Source organism: Bos taurus, chromosome 22 (assembly GCF_002263795.3).
Source record: "Bos taurus isolate L1 Dominette 01449 registration number 42190680 breed Hereford chromosome 22, ARS-UCD2.0, whole genome shotgun sequence".
Taxonomy (NCBI): Eukaryota; Metazoa; Chordata; class Mammalia; order Artiodactyla; family Bovidae; genus Bos; species Bos taurus.
In genome coordinates, this window is record NC_037349.1 from 43,785,925 (window position 1) to 43,806,006 (window position 20,082).

The following is a 20,082-nucleotide window of genomic DNA, read 5'->3' on the forward strand; positions in this document are numbered from 1 at the left end:
GAAGATAAAGTGTTTATTTTTCAATTATTTTATTTGAAACTTTTTGAATATAGAGAAAAATTGAAAGGATTTCAGAGTAAGCACCCATATAGCTACTACTCCTAGATCCTGCAGTTAACATTTCATTATTCTTGTCCATCCCTCTATCCATCCATCAACTCATCCTTTTTTATGTATTTCTACATATGTTGCAGACAGGGACGTACTTCCTCCCGTATACTTCAGCATGCATATCATTAAGTAAAGTTCAATATTTTTTTTCTTTTGAGGTAAAATTTACATACGATGAAATATATACAATTTAATACAAATACACAAAAATACACAAACCTGTGAGTTCTAACAAAAGTATGCACTTGTGCAGCTCAAACCTCAGGGTTTGAGTCAGGGTATAACACAGTCTTTTTTGTCCCATCCCAGTAAATCCCCTCGTTCACTGCATAGGAAATTATTATTCTGATTATTTTCCATCACAGGTTAGTTTTGCCTATTCTAGAACTTCATATAAATGAAATTGTACTGTATGCAGTCTTTTGTGTAAGGCTTTTTCCACACAGCATAGTCTTACTAATTTTTGTTGCTGAGTATTATTCAGTTACATGACTCTGTAATTGTTTATGTGTTTTCCTGTTGTTGGACACTTGGGCTGTTTCCAGTTCTTAGCTATTCAGTGTATTGATTTTAGCTAGGTATCTACTTATTTTCATGATACTGTAACAGTAATTTATGCAATTTCATGTAAATCTTTTATAGCTGCTATCATAGTGTGATAACTGTATGAGCTTTGCAGATGGTTTTTATTATCTTTTTATTTATATTACTTTTGGAAACTTGGGAAATTATTCTCATCTGAAAGATATTTTCTTGTAAATAGTTATCTAGTCATATTGCCATCTAATATAAAAGTCTTTTCTTGACCTTATGTCAAACAAACTATGATGGATAATACTGAGTTCTTAAATTCATGAGATACTATTTTAATGCCTTATATTCTCACAAATTCCTATGAGTGAGTTCTTCTTCTTATTATTCCATTTTATAAATGAGACAGCTGAGGCCCAGAATAAATTAGTAGTTTGAAATTTAGTGAGATAACTGAGCTAATAAATGGTGTAATCAGAATTTGAACCCAGACAACTTAACTTCCAAATCCTAATTCTTACTTACTATGTTAAGTGAAATGTGAAATAGGATATCACATTTAACTACCTTTAAAACTGTAATGGAAGTTTCAGTCTTCTTTTGGGATATAAGATATGGTAAAGATACAAAGAAATCTTATATTCTGAAAGTTTGAGGTATTGTTTGTTTATATTCTTTGGAAACCTTACTAGATACTTCAAGACATCTAAGTCTCCTTTATATTGATAGTATTTTTTACTTGAGAGTGAACATCCTTAGGTTGAAATGTCTAGGCAATTGGTAAAATCCCTGGTAGCTCAGTGGTAAAGAATCTGCCTGCCAATGCAAGAGACATAAGAGATGTGGGTTCGATCCCTGGGTAGTGAAGTTCCCCTGGAGGAGGGCATGGCAACCCAATCCAGGATTCTCGCCTGGAAAATTCCACGGACAGAGGAGCCTGGCAGACTACAGTCCATGTGTTGCAAAGAGTTGGACACAACTGAAGTGACTTAGCAGCAGCATTATAATCTGAGGAAGTATAATTAGCTATTCCCAAAAATGTGTTCTCTTGTGGAGCAGGGAATGTTCTAATTAACAGAATATTAGACCCTGTTTTAGAACTCTTTTTTATGCATTTGGTGCCATTTTGATTTTTAAAATAGCGGTTTAAAATGTTAGCAGAATGTCTATTAGGCTTAATGGAAATCCAGAGAAACCAGAAGTTTCAGAGTTGTATGTAAATTGAAGAAAACAATCTGTCATTTTCTGGCAGAAAGATAACTCTTCTAATAAAGTAATCTTTCAGTGGTGTCACTACTTTGTACCTGATATTTTTGGGCTGGCTGATCAACAGGTCATGGATTGTGTCAGTTTTGAAGGATAAGTCTCCATCCTTATAGACCAGACTTCACTTCTTGGCAGTTGGGACCAAAGTGGTCATCTATGGCCATCATCATTCTTGACATTAGGCTGAGTGATGACAGAGGCTTAATCTCCTCTCCCTACCTCCTGACAGCAGAATCCAGTAATGTAACTTATGTTCACTCTTTTGGTTACTCACTTTTGAGTATCTTAAGTGTGAATAGTGTGTGTGAAAGTATTACTTGCTCAGTCGTGTCTTACTCTTTGTGACTCTATGGACTGTAGCCCTCCAGGTTCCTCTGTCCATGGAATTATCCAGGGAAGAATACTGGAGTGGGTTGCCATTTCCCCTTCCAGAGAATCTTCTCAACCCAGGAACTGAACCTTTGCCTGCTGCATTTCAGGCAGATTCTTTACTGTCTGTGCCACCAGGGAAGCCCATCTTAGGTGTACCTCAGAGAAAAGCTGGGCTATCAGACTTTTGTAATGTGAAAATTGGTATCTCTCTCAATCATTCTCTCTCTCTCTCCCTCTCTTACTGTCTCTCTCAGGCTGTAGGACCTACCTTCCTTGTTTTTCTCCACTGCTTCATTAATCTGTCTCTGATTATTTGCTGACTCTGTTCTTCTGTACACATGGCCATTCCTTAATGAAGCCTTAGTTCCTAAGTTCACTAAACACATCTGTTGAATAATATACAAAAACCCAAATCATTAAGTACAACTGCAAATCCCATGAGAGAAAAATCTGATTAGTCTGGCATGGGACAAATATCCACCCTAGTCTTATCACCTATGGCTGGGGGCCGAGCCATTATGGTTAAACACATTGGTATAGGTCAGGAATATAAAAGTGAGACAACGAAAAAGTGAAAGTGTTAGTCACTCAGTTATGTCTAACTTTTTGCGACTCCATGGACTGTAGCCCACCAGGCTCCTCTGTCCTTGGAATTCTCCAGGCAAGAATACTGGAGTGGGTGGCTATTTTCTTCTCCAGATCTTCCCGACCCAAGGATTGAACCTGGGTCTCCTGCATTGCAAGCACTTTCTTTACCATCTGAAGAGTCATAAACTGGGAAAGCAGTTTAACAATAGGACCCTATTACATTTATTGTATCTTTGGATGTGATGAAAGGTAAGGATCTAATTTTAATTATTTTATAATGATAACCATTTACCCTAGCGGTGTTTATGGAGTTATCCTTCCTTTCCTCACTGATTTGTAATGCTGTCTTTGTCCTTTAGTCTTTCTTGTGCACTGGTCTGAAAATGTCTTTTTTTCCTCTATTTTTTCTTTAATTTTATGTTGGGCTTATTGAGGCTTATTGCATATAATATATGCAATAAAATTCAACCTTTTTAGAGCACTTTTATGAAGTTTGACTCACTCCAGTACTCTTGCCTGAAAAATCCCATGGACAGAGGAGCCTGGTAGGCTGCAGTCCATGGGGTCGCGAAGAGTCAACACAACTGAGCAACTTCACTTTCACTTTTCACTCTCATGCACTGGAGAAGGAAATGGCAACCCACTCCAGTGTTCTTGCCTGGAGAATCCCAGGGACGGGGAAGCCTGGTGGGCTGCCATCTATGGAGTCGCACAGAGTCAGACACAGCTGACACGGCTTAGCAGCAGCAGCAGCAGCATGAAGTTTGACTAAAGCCTGTGGTCATATGATCCCTGTGACAATCAAGATGCAGAATATCACCAACCATCTGAAGCTTTTATGTATTTATTTTTGGTTGTACTGGGTCTCATGGCTGCACCGTTTTTTCTCTAGGTGGGACGAGTGGAGGCTGCTCTGTAGCTGTGGAGCACAGGCTGTAGGGCTCAAGGGCTTCAGTAGTTGCAGTTCCCAGCTCTAGAGCAGAGGCTGGCTAGTTGTGGCCCACAAGCTTAGTTGCTCCATGGCATGTGGGATCTTGCTGGATTCGCACCTGTGTCTCCAGTGCTGGCAAGTGGATTCTTTACCACTGAGCCACTAGGGAATACCCATTTGAAGCTATTAAATGGGAGGGATCATATGACTCTTTTCCCCCTATTTTTTAAAATAGAGATTATAATTGACATAATTTTCACTTGTAATCAAAGTATTTTGATTATTTGTACTTAAATGGAATTATTGATACATTTAGATTTAAATCTGCCATCTTGCTAGTTCTTTTCTGTTTATCTCATCTGTTATTTTTTCCTTTTATCTTCTTTTTTTCACCTGGCTTTGGATTAATTGAGTTTTTTATGATTCCATTTTATCTCCACTACTTGCTTACTGGTTATACATTCCTTACTTTTAATGTTTGCTCTAGAGTTTATAATCAGTTCAGTTCAGTTCAGTTGCTCAGTTGTGTCCGACTCTTTGTGACCCCATGCCAGGCTTCCCTGTTCATCACCAACCCCTGGAGCTTACTCAAACTCATGTCCATTGAGTCAGTGATGCCATCCAACTATCTCATCCTCTGCTGTGCCCTTCTCCTCCTGTTTTCAATCTTTCCCAGCATCAGGGTCTTTTCCAACAAGTCAGTTCTTCACATCAGGTGGCCAGAATATTGGAGATAATTTACAGAAATCATTACTTTTTGTAGGGAATGAACAAATACCATATTTTTTTCCAATAATAAAGTTATGTCAATGTATGGCAAAAATCACTGCAGTATTGTAAGTAATTAGCCTAATTTTTTAAAAATAAATAAATAATAAAACTAAAAAATTTTTTTTAAAAGGAGGGGAAAAAATGTTCCTTTAAACAGGACTTTGAAAGGTACTAAAAGCATCTAGTCTAACTACTAGCAACTTTTAAACAGTCGTATGCAAAATAACTTTCTCGTTTCTAGATTTCTCGTTTCTAGAACACTTTTTATCTGTTTGCTGTGATAGCAAAGTAAATTTTAACTGGTATCTGAACTTCTTGTGTTTTCAATAGGATTTCAGCACAATTTGAGTGGAGAAAGAAGACAACCATACAGCTGTTGTTGAATTGTTTTGTCTTTTGGAAAGGAAAGAAAATAAAAGAACAGAGTTATCTGGGATTAGTTGATTAAAGAGCTTATTTTTAGGCTAAGGGAAAGGGGATTTTTATCCCTAGAAATTGTTGAACTAGAAGGAGAATGTCTGGGAAAGCCAAAGTAACATGAAGTGAAAATTCCCCTTTCTGTGTTAATATTAATATTTTAAAAAATAATTTAATGCATTGTACCGAATACAAAAGGAACTCAGGACAGTCAGTATCATCACGGAGAAGGAGGAAAGCACCTCATATATTGATTCTCTGAAACTACGAATTGTATGTTCTTGAACACAAAGTCTTTTACCATACTTACATAGAAAAAATTTCCTAAATAGATCTCAAATATATACGAGACTAAACTTGGAAACTTAGTTTATGTTTCTACTCATAACTTAAGGAAATCCATTATAGGCCAGTAGATCTTTTATTTTAAATTCTTATCCGATACATAGGATTATTTTTCATATTATGTTAACAGATGATATGTGTTATAATTACTATGAACACCATGTGTTACATTGGAAAGAGCACAGCTTACATATTCATAAGATCCTACTTCTGACATTACTAGTTTCTTAACCTTAAAACCTTGGGCAAAGTACTTCATTTCTTCATTTCAAAAATAAATGAGAATGAAACTCCTTTTTCCTTTTCCTCACAGAACTTTTGTGAAGATTTATCCTGATAATGTATGTGAATATTTATTATTTAAATTATATAATTTTAGATAAATCTCAACATCTATTTAGTCCCCTGAAAATTTTTCTTATTGTATTTTAGGCCTTTAATGATTGACCCCCAGGGTCAAGCCAATAAGTGGATCAAAAACTCTGAGAAAGAAAATCAACTTAGTGTTATTAAGCTATCAGATGCAGACTATATGAGAACACTGGAAAACTGTATTCAATTTGGAACTCCACTTCTATTAGAAAATGTTGGTGAAGAACTGGATCCATCCTTGGAACCTTTACTACTTAGACAAACTTTTAAACAAGGTAGAAGTTGATTGGTATTAGTTGCTAAAACTGAAAGATGATTGGATTATCTTTGAGGCTTATCTTTGAGGGAAGAAAACTACTACATAATTTTATTTTTTTTTTCTAATTTTATTTTATTTTTAAACTTTACATAATTGCATTAGTTTTGCCAAATATCAAAATGAATCCACCACAGGTATACATGTGTTCCCCAACCTGAACCCTCCTCCCTCCTCCCTCCCCATACCATCCCTCTGGGTCGTCCCAGTGCACTAGCCCCAAGTATCCAGTATCGTGCATCGAACCTGGACTGGCAACTCGTTTCTTACATGATATTTTACATGTTTCAATGCCATTCTCCCAAATCTTCCCACCCTCTCCCTCTCCCACAGAGTCCATAAGACTGTTCTATACATCAGTGTCTCTTTTGCTGTCTCGTACACCGGGTTATTGTTACCATCTTTCTAAATTCCATATATATGCGTTAGTATACTGTATTTATGTTTTTCCTTCTGGCTTACTTCACTCTGTATAATAGGCTCCAGTTTCATCCACCTCATTAGAACTGATTCAAATGTATTCTTTTTAATGGCTGAGTAATATCTTAATAATGCAAAACTTCTGTGTCATTGTTATGCATGAAAGGAAATTTGAACAAGTATCAGATATTCTAAAATAAATACTTTGCCTTCCTTTGATTGCCTTAGTCACTGTTATTTAGATTGTTGTTCTCTAGAAAACACACTTAAGTTGAATCCAGCCTGAAATTCCTTTATCTTATGACCAAGGGCCACACAAAGTCCATTACTATGAATAGCAATGGTTAATGTGGACCAGAGTTGACTTTAGGTAAACATTGTCCACCTTGTATATCTTTCTGCTTTTAAATTTTTTCTCTGTCAAACTCTAGTACTTTTAAGAGCTTTAGTCATATATAAATAATTTTGGAACCATTATTGAAAATTAATAGAGGAAGTAAGATCAAAAGGAATCTTAATTTAGAAGGCTCCATGACAACCAGAAAAGACATCTTATATTACCCCAGAATTAATGATTCATGCTATATAATTGCTTACTTGCCTCTGTGTCTTTGGCTTTTGCAACACTTGTATTCTATTTGAAATTACTTTATGACATTTTACTTATAACCTAGGATGGGTTTTAACAGAAGGGGAAAGGCTATGTAACTTTGGCTTATTTATTATACATTTTTCTCTGAAATACAGGTGGCATTGATTGCATCAGACTTGGTGAGGTCATTATTGAGTATTCCTTTGATTTCAAGTTTTATATCACCACAAAGTTGAGAAATCCACATTATATGCCAGAGCTGGCTACAAAGGTATCTTTGCTCAATTTCATGATAACTCCAGAAGGACTTGAAGATCAATTACTTGGTATTGTTGTTGCAAAGGAGAGGTATGTATTTTCTTAGATACTTTCAGATAGTCTAGAAAAGAATATTTGTAGGCCATAAAGTTGGCTTGAGGCTCAACATTCAGAAAACTAAGATCATGGCATCTTTGTTGATCATGACAAAGATGATCATCATGGCAACTTTGGCCACCTGATGGGAAGAACTGACTCCTTGGAAAAGCCCTGATGCTGGGAAGGATTGAAGGCGGGAGGAGAAGGGGACAACCGAGGATGAGAGGGCTGGATGGTGTCTCCGACTCAATGGACATGAGTTTGAGTAAACTCCAGGAGTTGGCGATGGACAGGGAGGCCTGGCGTGCTGCAGTCCATGGGGTCTCAAAGAGTTGGACACGGCTGAGCGACTGAACTGAACTGAATACTTCTGTTATGTGATTATTCTGAAATCTTGTCTAAATTTTATTGTTGTTCATTCGCTAAGTTGTGTCCCACTCTTCGCGATCCCGTGAACTGCAGCACGCCAGGCTTGCCTGTCCTTCACTATCTCCTGGAGTTTGCTCACATTCATGTCCACTGAGTCAGTGATGCTATCTAACTAACTCATTCTCTGCTGCCCTCTTCTCCTTTGCCTTCAGTCTTTCCCAGCACCAGGGTCTTTTCTAATGAGTTGGCTCTTCACATCTGGTGGCCAAAGTACTGGAGCTTTAGCTTCAGCATCAGTCCTTCCAGTGAATATTCAGGATTGATTTCCTTTAGGATGGACTGGTTTGATCTCCTTTGTCATTATAAATTAAATAAATACAGAATTCTTTAAAACAATCATTCTATAACAAATAAGTTATAAGCCAACCATGTTATATTGGGCTTTTAGTATGGGTAATAGGATTTAGATGATGTGCCATGACTTTTGACTTGTATCTGATTGTTTGAAAAAAAAATTTTTGTTTCTTGAAATGTATGTTTTGGACAAAATCAGAAATGTGTTCAAAGACATATACAGAATATTAATGAAATAAAATACTTAGGACAAGAATGAAAAAGCAGGATACAAAACTATATATGATAGGGATAATTTGTTTTTCAAAGTTAATACATGAATGGATATCCATATATATGAAAAAAAGATTGAGAAAGAATACACCAGAATATTAATAGTGATAATCCTTAGGAGTAGTAAGATTATGGATAACTCATTATTTTTCCATTACTAGCGTGTGTTATTTTTTTTTAATGAGGAAAAATATTATGATCCCTGGAAGGGCTACTAGTAAAGAATTGCTTCCTGGGATTTCCTTTAAAGTGGCTAAGACTGTAAGCTCCCAATGCAGGCCCATCTTTTATCCCTGGTCAGGGAACTAGATCCCACATGCCACAACTAAGACCTAGCACAGCCAAATAAATAACTATTTTTTAAAAAAGAATTGCTTCCTGAAGGAAATCTTTGACTCAGCTTGAAGCTTAATATAACACTATCAAGTAGTCAATTAAATGAAATCAATTTATAAGTGAAAATATGTACCATGAGGTACTTTAGTTATTTTCAGTATTCATCCCACTTGCGTAATATCTAAGACAGAACTATGTCATAACATATTCTATAACATGAATTATGTTATTTGAAGTTTCATACCATCTTTGTTAAGGTATTAAGTGCCAATTCGTTTTCTTTGAGCCAGTTGTATAAGTCATCTTTTCTGTGTCTGCTATTATAGAAGAGATGCTGAAAATGAGAATGAATATGATTAAGCCAAGGAATAGAAGTTTCATATTCTGAGTGTCTTTTCCAGTTCTTATTCTCACACAATGAGCTAAGCCATATGGGTAAACTTAACATATTTTTGGACTTAACATAGTATATATTATTGCTGCATTTTACATATTTATAATTAATGCTTTTTTTTTTGCTTGAATTTCTCAAATCATTTTCATGGAAATGTTTTTTCCTTAAGTTAAAGAGGTTAATCATCTTAATTTGTGTTACGTGTCTACAAAATTGTTATATTTAAATGCCTACAAAATGGTGATGTCTAATATTTAGATAAAATACTACAAATTTAGATCAAATGTTTTTATCTTTTTAGACCAGAGTTAGAAGAGGAACGAAATGCTCTTATTCTTCAGTCTGCAGCTAATAAGAAACAGCTGAAAGATATAGAGAAAAAAATTTTAGAAACATTATCATCTTCAGAAGGAAACATTTTAGAAGATGAAAGTGCGATTAAAATCTTGGACTCTGCTAAATTGATGTCCAATGAGATAACCAAGAAACAACAGGTAAAAAAAGAATCCTAGAAATTTTTTTGATTCTTTGGAGTCCAGTTTGCTCCCACTTCCTAAGTAAAGTGCTGTAGTAGGCTTATGGGAAGAGGAAAATAATTCATAAAATACCACAGCATATAAACTAGTTTTAAACTCATAAGAATATCTCTTACTGTTGAATCATTCAAAATCTGTGTCATCTATGTGGTACCTATAAATAGAAGAAATAAATTTGGAGTGAAAAAAAGTTTTAATATAATTTTTGTTGTTCCATAGGTAGGGTAAGTGAGTCAGGTTCATTCAGGTTTTGATTGACTCCTCAGCTAAAACTTCAGTTTGAGAACTTGGCTTGCCTCTTCCTGGTTGGAACTTAAGATGTATGAGGTCATTGCTGGTTATTTGGACAGTACGTGGTTCTAGGAGCTAATGAGGATGTTCTTCTGATGTTGCCTTGTCATCTGTCTGAGAGGGAGGAGGTATGAGAGTTGGGAGTGGCAGGTGGAGGAAGAAGACTCACACAACAGCATACTTGCTGCAAATTAATCTAATGCAGTCAAATGGTATTTAAAAATTTTTTTCAAATGGTATTTTTATATTGTCTTAAAAAATATAATCCTAGTGTTACAGGTTAAAGGGGCCTTAGCTATTAGTCATTTTAGCATTTCATAGTTGAGAAGAGCAGGGCCCAGAAAAAATAGTTAAGCCCCAAGTTTACACAATGAAATGATAATACAGATTGACTTCAGTAGGCTTACTTTAATGATTTTCAGACCCTTCTATCCTCTATAGCCCACCCAATGAACTAAACATATCTTTAGTATTGGGATAATTAAAAAATAAGGAGAATCCTAAGTAGAAATTTCACTAATTGCTCGGCATCCTTCTGTTTGCACCCTACCTCACTCACCCGTTTTTGGGGGAGAGGACTTCCCTTTGGGATGGGTTTAGTTTATGTGAATGTGAGGGAAACGACTCTCTCTGGGTGTACTGTTTTGTTTTGTGCTTGTGTTTTTCATTTCAAGAGAGCCAAAAGGAGTAATGTCTCAGAGTAGCCTCTCACCTGGGGTCCATGGCTGAGATATTTGATAATGTCTACCTTCCCAATTACTGTCTATCAAAACAGAGCCCATTCCTCACTCTCCTCTCACCACATTTTTTTCAAAGTGAAAGAAAAGACAAGAAGCATTTATCAGCTTATTTTCTATTAGGCTCAAAGAGGAAAGTAGATATCAATATTTATTTGTTCAAATACTTTATCTTACAAAGAGAGAGAAATTTAATCTTGTCTTTTTGACTGGGTCTCGTTGATCTTTACAAACATAATTTAGAAATCTCTATATATTTTGATTCAAAACTTGCTCTGTATATGGCCATGACTTCTGTTCCACCCACTCAAGGTCAGAAAACACATCTTCACAGCAAGTCTTTGCACGTAGTCTAAAACCCACCTTCCTTTTTGTCCCAAACCATAAGATTAAACAAACACAAGTGAAACTTTAAGGATTTGTTCTATAGGTTCCAGAGGTTTCCCCCCAACAAAAGTTGTCATGACTAAAATACATTCTAGTGGATTCTAGGGAAGTATAATATATATAAATATAAAATATATAAATATTACTGTATAAATATATAATATATATAAATATCAGGAAATTTTTACAGATAATAAATTCTCCTCCTGGTGAATTTCACACTTCAATTTTTTAACATCATATGCTCACAATGTTTATTTGTTAGAAAATAACAAATTGTTTGATTTTAGGTAATTAATAACAATTAATAAAAAATCTCTATGTGTTCATACTAAGGGTTCAAGTATATGTAAATGTAATGCTATTTATAAATATACTATAGAGCAAGCCTTGGAACCTGAGTTAAATTATTATTTACTCTTCTTACTGTTAATGGTAAATGTAATGTAAATTAACATTTACCATTAACAGTAAGCAAACTGAACTGAACTGAACTGAATGGTAAATGGTTCGGTTCAGTTCGGTTCAGTTCAGTTCAGTTCAGTTCGGTAGCTCAGTCATGTCCAACTCTTTGCCACCTCATGGACTGTAGCACGCCAGGCCTCCCTGTCCGTCGCCAACTCCCGGAGTTTACTCAAACTCATGTCCATTGAGTCGGAGATGCCATCCATCTCATCTCATCAGGGTCTTTTCCAGTGAGTCAGTTCTTCCCATCAGGTGGCCAAAGTATTGGAGTTTTAGTTTCAGCATCAGTCCTTCCAATAAATATTCAGGGCCGATTTCCTTTAGGATGGACAGGTTGGATCTCCTTGCAGTCCAAGGGACCCTTAAGAGTCTTTTCCAACACCACAGTTCAAAAGCGTCAATTCTTCGGTGCTCAGCTTTGTTTATAGTCCAACTCTCACATCCATACATAAGCACTGGAAAAACCATAGCTTTGACTAGACAGACCTTTGTTGGCAAAGTAATGTCTCTGCTTTTTAATATGCTGTCTAGGTTGGTCATAACTTCCCTTCTAAGGAGCAAGCATCTTTTAATTTCATGGCTGCAGTCACCATATGCAGTGATTTTGGAGCCCAAGAAAATAAAGTCTCTCGCTGTTTCCATCTATTTGCCATGAAGTGATGGGACTGAATGCCATGATCTTTGTTTTTTAAATGTTGAGTTTTCAGTTCAGTTCAGTTCAGTCGCTCAGTTGTGTCTGACTCTTTGTGACCCCACGAGCTGCAGCACGCCAGACCTCCCTGTCCAGAACCAACTCCCAGAGCCTACCCAAACTCATGTCCATTGAGTCAGTGATGCCATCTAACCATCTCATCCTCTGTTGTCCCTCTTCCTCCTGTCCTCAATCTTTCCCCCATCAGGGTCTTTTCAAATGAGTCAGCTCATTTGAGTTTTAAGCCATCTTTTCACTCTCCTCTTCCACTTTCATCAAGAGGCTCTTTAGTTCCTCTTCACTTTCTGCCATAAGGGTGGTGTCATCTGCATATCTGAGGTTATTGATATTTCTTCTGGCAGTCTTGATTCCAGCTTATGCTTCATCCAGTCCAGTACATTTCACATGATGTACTCTGCATATAAGTTAAATAAGCAGGGTGACAATATACAGCCTTGATGTACTCCTTTCCCTATTTGGAACCAGTCTGTTGTTCCATGTCCATTTCTAACTGTTACTTCCTGACCTGCGTACAGATTTCTCAAGAGGCAAGTCAGGCAGTCTGGTATTCCCATCACTTTAGGAATTTTCTGCATTTTGTTGTGATCCACACAATCAAAGGCTTTGGCATAGTCAAGGAGATGTCTTTCTGGAACTCTCTTGCTTTTTTGATGATCCAACAGATGTTGGCATTTTGATGTCTGGTTCCTTTGTCTTTTCTAAATCCAGCTTGAGCATCTGGAAGTTCTTAATTCACATACTGTTGAAGCCTGGCTTGGAGAATTTTGAGCATTACTTTGCTAGTGTGTGAGATGAGTGCAATTGTGCAGTAGTTTGAACATTGTTTGGCATTGCCTTTCTTTGGAATTGGAATGAAAACTGACCTCTTCCAATCATATGGCCACTGTTGAGTTTTCCAAATTTGCTGGCGAATTGAGTGCAGCACTTTAACAGTATCATCTTTCAGGACTTGAAATAGCTTACCTGGAATTCCATGACCTCCACTAGCTTTGTTTGTAGTGATGCTTTCTAAAGTTCACTTGAATTCAGACTCCAGGATGACTGGCTCTAGGCGAGTGATCACACCATTGTGGTCCTCTGGATCATGAAGTTCTTTTTTGTATAGTTCTTGCTACCTCTCCTTAGTATCTTCTGCTTCTGTTAGGTCCATCCGATTTCTGTCCTTTATTGTGCCCATCTTTGCATGAAATGTTCCTTTGGTATCTCTAATTTTCTTGAAGAGATCTCTAGTCTCTCCCATTCTGTTGTTTTCCTCTATTTTTTTGCACTGATCGCTGAAAAGTAATCATTTTTTTGCATTGATGACTAAAAAGTAATCATTTATTTGTGTTGATCACTGCAGTGGTAAATAGTACTTGGCTGAAAAATTAAGGGTTAAATAACAGAAGATTTAAATGAGAATACTAAGATCATACTTTCTTTTGTAAAGGTGTCATTCATTTCCATTGTTGATAACTTTGTTTTAGTTATAGTCAAGATGGAGCTTCAAAACTTACTTTTAATTGTAGTTATACTGTAATTTGGGGGAAAGTTTGCTTGTAAGGAACACAAACCCACTCAAATTGGGGATATTTTATTTTCCCCAGTGTAGGAAGTACATGTAGGCCTCAGGAATGAAGGGAAAGTGTTAAATTTCTATGCTCTTTGTCTCTCCTTTTCTCTAAGGTTGTGTGGTCCTCATACATGCTTCATTCTGCTCCATCTGGAGACCAAGTTCTTTTCTGTAAAACTTCTGTACTGTTACTTTGTACTTTTATCTTGCACATATAAACCAACTCTGATACCATTACCTTTTAGCTCTAAGGCTGAGCACCACCTGATTGCAGTTTTTGATGCTCCTGAAGATCTAATTCTCTGGAGGGAAAATGTATTAGCTAATATTGGGTCCGGTTCTGTCCCTACCACCTGATTGAATCAGCTTAAAACAGGATCATTCAGTATAAATGTGGCTACATAGGCAACTTATTCAGCAGAGTTTGTGGACAGCATGTCCAAAGAAGGGAGAGTGGGTTGGAAAAGTGCTCTATACGTTTTTCCTATAGAATATCACCCTAGCATACTGAGTTGTCATTGGAATGACTGTTGTCTTGAAGAAATTTTTTTTTTCTTTTGGAGGTTGAATATCTATCTATCTATACCCCTATTAGAAAAAAGTTAAAATTATGAGAATCTCACTGAAAAAAAAAAGATGTTCTTAATGTAACAAGAACAACAAATAAACAGCCAACAAATACTTCCAAATTCTTGATTTGCTAGACTTTGTGCTGGGTTCTGGTAACATGTTGGTGCCTTAAACCATACACATATACACACTTTCTCTCTCTCTCCTTCTCCCTCTGTCTCTGACCTATTAAAAGAGGGTGTTCAGTCACTAAGTCATGTTGGACTCTTTGCAACCACATAGACTGTAGCACACCATGCTTGCCTGTCCTTCCCTATCTCCCTGAGTTTGCTCAAACTCATGTCCATTGAGTTGGCGATGCCATTCAACCATCTCATCCTCTGTCACCCTCTTCTCCCGTCCTCAATCTTTCACAGCATCAGGGTCTTTTCTAATGAGTCAGTTCTTCACATCAGATGGCCTAAGCACTGGTGCTTCAGCTTCAGCATCAGTCCTTCCAATGATTCAGGGTTGATTTCCTTTAGGATTGACAGATTTGATCTCCTAGCTGTCCAAGGGACTCTCAAGAATCTTCTCCAGCACCACAGTTTGAAAGCATCAGTTCTTCCGCACTCAGCCTTCTTTACGGTCCACCTCTCTCACACTTATGTGATTACTAGAAAAATCATAGCTTTGACTATCCGGAACTTTGTTGGCAAAGTGATGTCTCTGCTTTTTAGTATGCTGTCTAGGTTTGAAAGAGGGTGAGTGACAATAGTAGATACATGTCAGATTAAGGCAAAGAATAAGCAGAGATTGACAGCTTTGTCGTCCTCAAATAAGAAAGAGATAATTGATGGGTAGTTACACCTTTGATCTGTAAAGATATTTTTCTTTCTTTTACCTTCCTTCTTTCCACTCTCTCTTCATTCTCTTCCCTGTCTCCCTAGTTCTTTACTTCCTTTCTTTCCCTTTCTTTCTTTATAGATGTTTGCATAATAAAGCCCTTTCATGTAATCCATGCCCGTATAATTTTGTCATTAACTTAGGGGATATTTTTAATATAAATTTCATTGTATGAAATATATATAATTAAAACACATCTCCTATTTCTTCATCTTGATTTTTCTCTTCTTCCAGATTGCAGAAAAAACAGAACTCAAAATAGCAGAGTCTCGAGAAGGTTATAGACCTATTGCTAAACATTCATCAGTGTTATTCTTTAGCATTGCAGACCTGGCTAACATCGATCCCATGTACCAGTACTCTCTCATCTGGTTTGTGAACCTTTATATCAACTCTATTCATGACAGGTAAACATTCTCTAGCATCATTCATTCTCCCTAGGTTGTATTTTCACCATCCTTTCTATTTAAAATATATAGCTTTTCTTATTATTTATATATAATACATATTCATTATTGATGATTACAAAATATGGGAAAGTGAAGGAATGAAGGAAGAAGTGAAGGAATGAAGGAAGAAGTGAAGGAAGGAAGGATGGGAAAGAAGGGAGGAAGAAAGGGAGGAAGGGAGGGAGCAAGGAAGGAAAGGAAGAAGGAGAAAGCAAGCAAGCAGACCTCTCTTCTATTCTAAGTTTTATTTCACTCCTACTCAAGATTTAAGCATAGAGGGATTAGCTTTAGTCCTTTCCCCACCTTTCTTTTAAATATTTTGCTAAGGCAATAACCTATCTTTGCTAGCAACTCCAGTTTATCTTCCTCCAGCCTTGAGGTCCCTAAGTTTCAGCTCCACATTTCTAATCATTTGCTAGATGTTTTCACTTTAATCAATTAATGAATGTACACAGATCTTGGAATTAGACTGGAGTAAGGGATTAAATTTCAGTTCTTCCAAGGGAGTAAATTTCAGTTTAACTGAAGTTTAATTTCAATTAAATAGCTACATGAATATAGGCAAGACAGTTAACTTTTCTGTAATTGCCTCAATTTTCCTTATCTGTAAAATAGGGATAATAATAGAACCTACCTTTAAGAGTTCTTTTGAGAATTAAAAGATAATATTTGTAAAGTATTTTTAACAATGTCTGGTATTAAGTAACTTGTTAAGTAGGAAAAAAATATGATTTGAGCCTAGCATATGTGTTCTACATGGGCTCTTGGTGGAACAGTCTTTCCTGAGTGATTGAAATCCCTAAGCTTTCCCAGCTGGGATTTGGAATTTGAATTAACTCACCGTACATGATGGAGGATATTCAAGCTGAAGAATTGACATAAATGTCAATAGCAAGTCGACGAGGATGTGAATGGAACCCTCGTAATATAGTGCATCCACTTTGGAAACACTTTTAGAAGTGTATATATCTGAATTACTGTGCTGTACTTAAACTATACTTCAGTTAGGAAAACAATAATGCTGTAGTAAACATAGGGGTACACATATCTTTTGAGTTTGTGTTTTTTGGAGTTTTTTAGGGGTAAATACTCAGAAGTGGAATTGCTGGATTGTATGGTAGTTTTATTTTTAATTTTTTTGAGAAACCTCTGTGCTGTTTTTCATGATGGCTGTATCAATTTACATTTCCACCAATAGTGCACGCGGGTTCCCTTCCAACGATAGCTTCTTCTGTAACTATATACAGTATCACAACCAGAAAATTTATATTGGTACAATCCAGAGAGCTTATTCAGATTTCACCATTTTTTAATATGCACTCATGTGTATGTGTGTGTATGTGTGTGTGTGTAGTTTCATGTTTTTAACAGTGGTTATTTTGATAAAATAAAATGTGTATGTTAATTCATGTGTAACTTATTTTTTCTTAGATTTACTTGACTCAATATATTTTCTTTTTTTTAACCTTTCAGTAACAAATCCAAAATTTTGGAAAAGCGCCTAAGATATTTAAATGACCACTTTACATACAACTTATATTGTAATATATGCCGGTCACTGTTCGAGAAGGACAAGCTATTGTTTTCCTTTTTATTGTGTGCCAACCTCCTTTTGTAAGTTACTTGCTTTTTCTTTATTTTAAAAACCTACCCTGAAAACCTAATCAGTGGCTTCTCACAGAAGGATATCATGTTTTTTTACTCTGTTTTTCAGTCGTGAATTTAGTTCATTTCTCTCTAGTAGTGTTGGTATTTTTATGTTCGACTTTTAAAATTTGGGTTATACAAAAGAACTCAAAAAATGTTCAACAGTCTAGTAAATTCCTACAAAGCAAAAAATCTGTGTAACTACCATTCATCTAAGGAAATAGTTTTTTTTTTCAGGGAATTCCCTGGCATTCCAGTGGTTAGGACTTGGCACTTTCACTGCTGGGCCTGGTCAGAGAACTAAGATACCACCGTTGGTGTGTGGCATGGCCAAAAGAAAAAAAAAATAGGGTTTTTAGATTGGCTTCTTTCACTTAATATGCATTTAAGCTTCTCTGTCTTTTCATGGCTTGATGATTCATTTCTTTTTAGCACTGAGTAACATTTCATTGTCTGCATATACTACAGTTTATCTGTTCACCTACTGAAGGACATCTTGGTTGCTTACAAGTTTTGAAAAGTATGAATAAAACTGCTGAAACCATTTGTGTGCAGGTTTTTGGATATATGTATGTTTTAGCTTATTTAGTTAAATACTAAGTGTGATTGCTGGATCATGAATAAGTGTATTAAGTTTTTTTAAAATTATTTTTTAATTGAAGGGTAATTATTTTACAGAATTTTGTTCTTTTCTCTCAAACATCAGTATGAATCAGCCATAGGTATACATATGTCCCCCCCTTCTTGAATCTCCCTCCCATTTCTCTCCCCATCCCAGCCCTCTAGGTTGATATAGAGCCCCTGTTTGAGTTCCATGAGTGTGGAGACAGTAACATGGAAACTTACATTACCATGTGTAAAATAGATAGCAGATGGGAATTTGCTATATTTAGTTTTGTAAGAGACTGTCTTCCAAGATATTCCATGTGGCACCTCAGCTTTTTAGGAATCTTGGCTTGTGGTCCTTGGGATCCTGAATGTTGATACTGACCCACATTCTGGAAGAAGCAGGAACTCAGAAGCCAGCACATATTGAGCAGAATAAAGTGCTGGAGGAGTAATTTACTTTCTTACTTATGGGACCATTAAATTATTAAAAGATTTTCCTTCTTGATTCATATTTTCTCTGTGAAAATTACTTTGAAAATGGGTCCTAAGTGGAAGTTTAAACCTGTTTTACATAACAGGTCCCAGAAGAGACCCAACAAGCATATAGTGCACATCTCATAATCCATTGCGTTCTATCAGCAGTGAATGAGATTTCCTGTTACTTCACAACCTTGCTAGCATTTGGTCTTGTCAGTGTTCTGGATTTCACCAAACAGATGTGGAGTGTTGTCTTGTTTTAATTTTCAATTCAATGATAATGATATATCATTATCATTTTCACTAATGATATATGATAATGAAGTTTGCTTATTTGTTATCTTTTTGGTGAGGTATCTGTAAGGGCTTTTGTCCATTTATTAATTGGTTTGATTGTTCATTTTTTATTGTTGAGTTGGATGACAGTCCTTTATCAGATACATCTTTGGGAAATATTTTCTCCCAGTGTGTGGCTTGCTTTCTCATGCTTTTGACAGTGTCTTTCACAGAGCAGATGTTGTAAAGTTTAATGAAGTCCATCTTATCAATTCTTTCTTTCATGGATCATGCCTTTTGTATTGTATCTAGAAAGTTATTGCCATACCTAAAGCCTCCTAGATTTTTTCCTATGTTCTAGGAATTTCATAGGTTTGCATTTTACATTTAGGTCTATGATCCATTTCAAATAAATTTTTGTGAAGGGTATGTATATATCTGTATCTAAATATCTGTTTATATAATTTGTATATGGTTTTCTACACAAAGGGAATACACTGTTAATGTTCTTTTGCACCTTTTTCTATTAATGTAGATGGAAGTTACTCAATAGAGATACCCTTTTGTTCTTTCAGCTTTATTAGATATAATTGACATATCATGCAGTCTCCCCATTGTAAGAATACAGGTAGATGATTTTTTTGTACACTTATACAATTGTGCAGCCATCACCCAAATCCAGTTTTAGGATACTTCTATCATCCCCAGAAGTTTCCTTGTGGCAATTTAGTCAATTGTTGCTCCTACTACCAGCCCCAGTAACACTCATCTGCTTTCTGTCTCCATAGTTATTCCTATTCCAGAAATTTTATGAATGAGATATTAGGTGGCCCAGAATATGATCTATCTTTGTCAATGTTCTATGTGCTCTTGAAAAGACTGTGTAATTTTGCTGTTCTTGGGTGGAATGTTCTAAAACAGTCAAGAAGGTTAAGATGGTCCATATATCTTCTATATTCTTGTTGCTTTTCTATTTGTTCAATTATTGAGAGAGATCTGGAATCTCTGCAGAGATTTCTCCTGCAGTTCCATCAATACTACTTTGTGTTTTGATGTTTTGTTATTAGATGTGTAAATGATTAGGACTGTTATATTGATCTGATAAATCTATTTGACCTTTTAAAATCCCTGGTAATACCATTGCTCTGAAATCTACTTTCTATGATATTATTGTAGCCCCTCCGGCTTTCTTTTGAGTACTGTTAGCATCGTATATATTTTTCCATACTTTTAACCTATTTGTTTTATATTTAAACTAGATTTGTAGATAGCATGTAGTAGGGGCTTACTTATCCAATCTGATAATCACTGCCTTTAATAAAATCATTTAGACTATATATATTTAATGAGATAATAGAGTTATATTTAAATCTA

The 20,082-nt window shown here is 36.0% G+C and overlaps 1 protein-coding gene across 1 annotated transcript in view; it reads left to right on the top strand.

The window, feature by feature from the left end:
* The window catches only part of DNAH12 (dynein axonemal heavy chain 12), a 191,426-nt gene that overhangs the window by 145,895 nt on the left and 25,449 nt on the right, over positions 1-20,082 (top strand). The window contains exons 56-60 of the mRNA XM_059880070.1: positions 5,765-5,979; positions 7,188-7,380; positions 9,417-9,609; positions 15,485-15,657; positions 17,173-17,313. Of these exons, the coding sequence (XP_059736053.1) occupies positions 5,765-5,979; positions 7,188-7,380; positions 9,417-9,609; positions 15,485-15,657; positions 17,173-17,313 (915 nt within the window). The remainder of the gene's footprint in view (positions 1-5,764; positions 5,980-7,187; positions 7,381-9,416; positions 9,610-15,484; positions 15,658-17,172; positions 17,314-20,082) is intronic.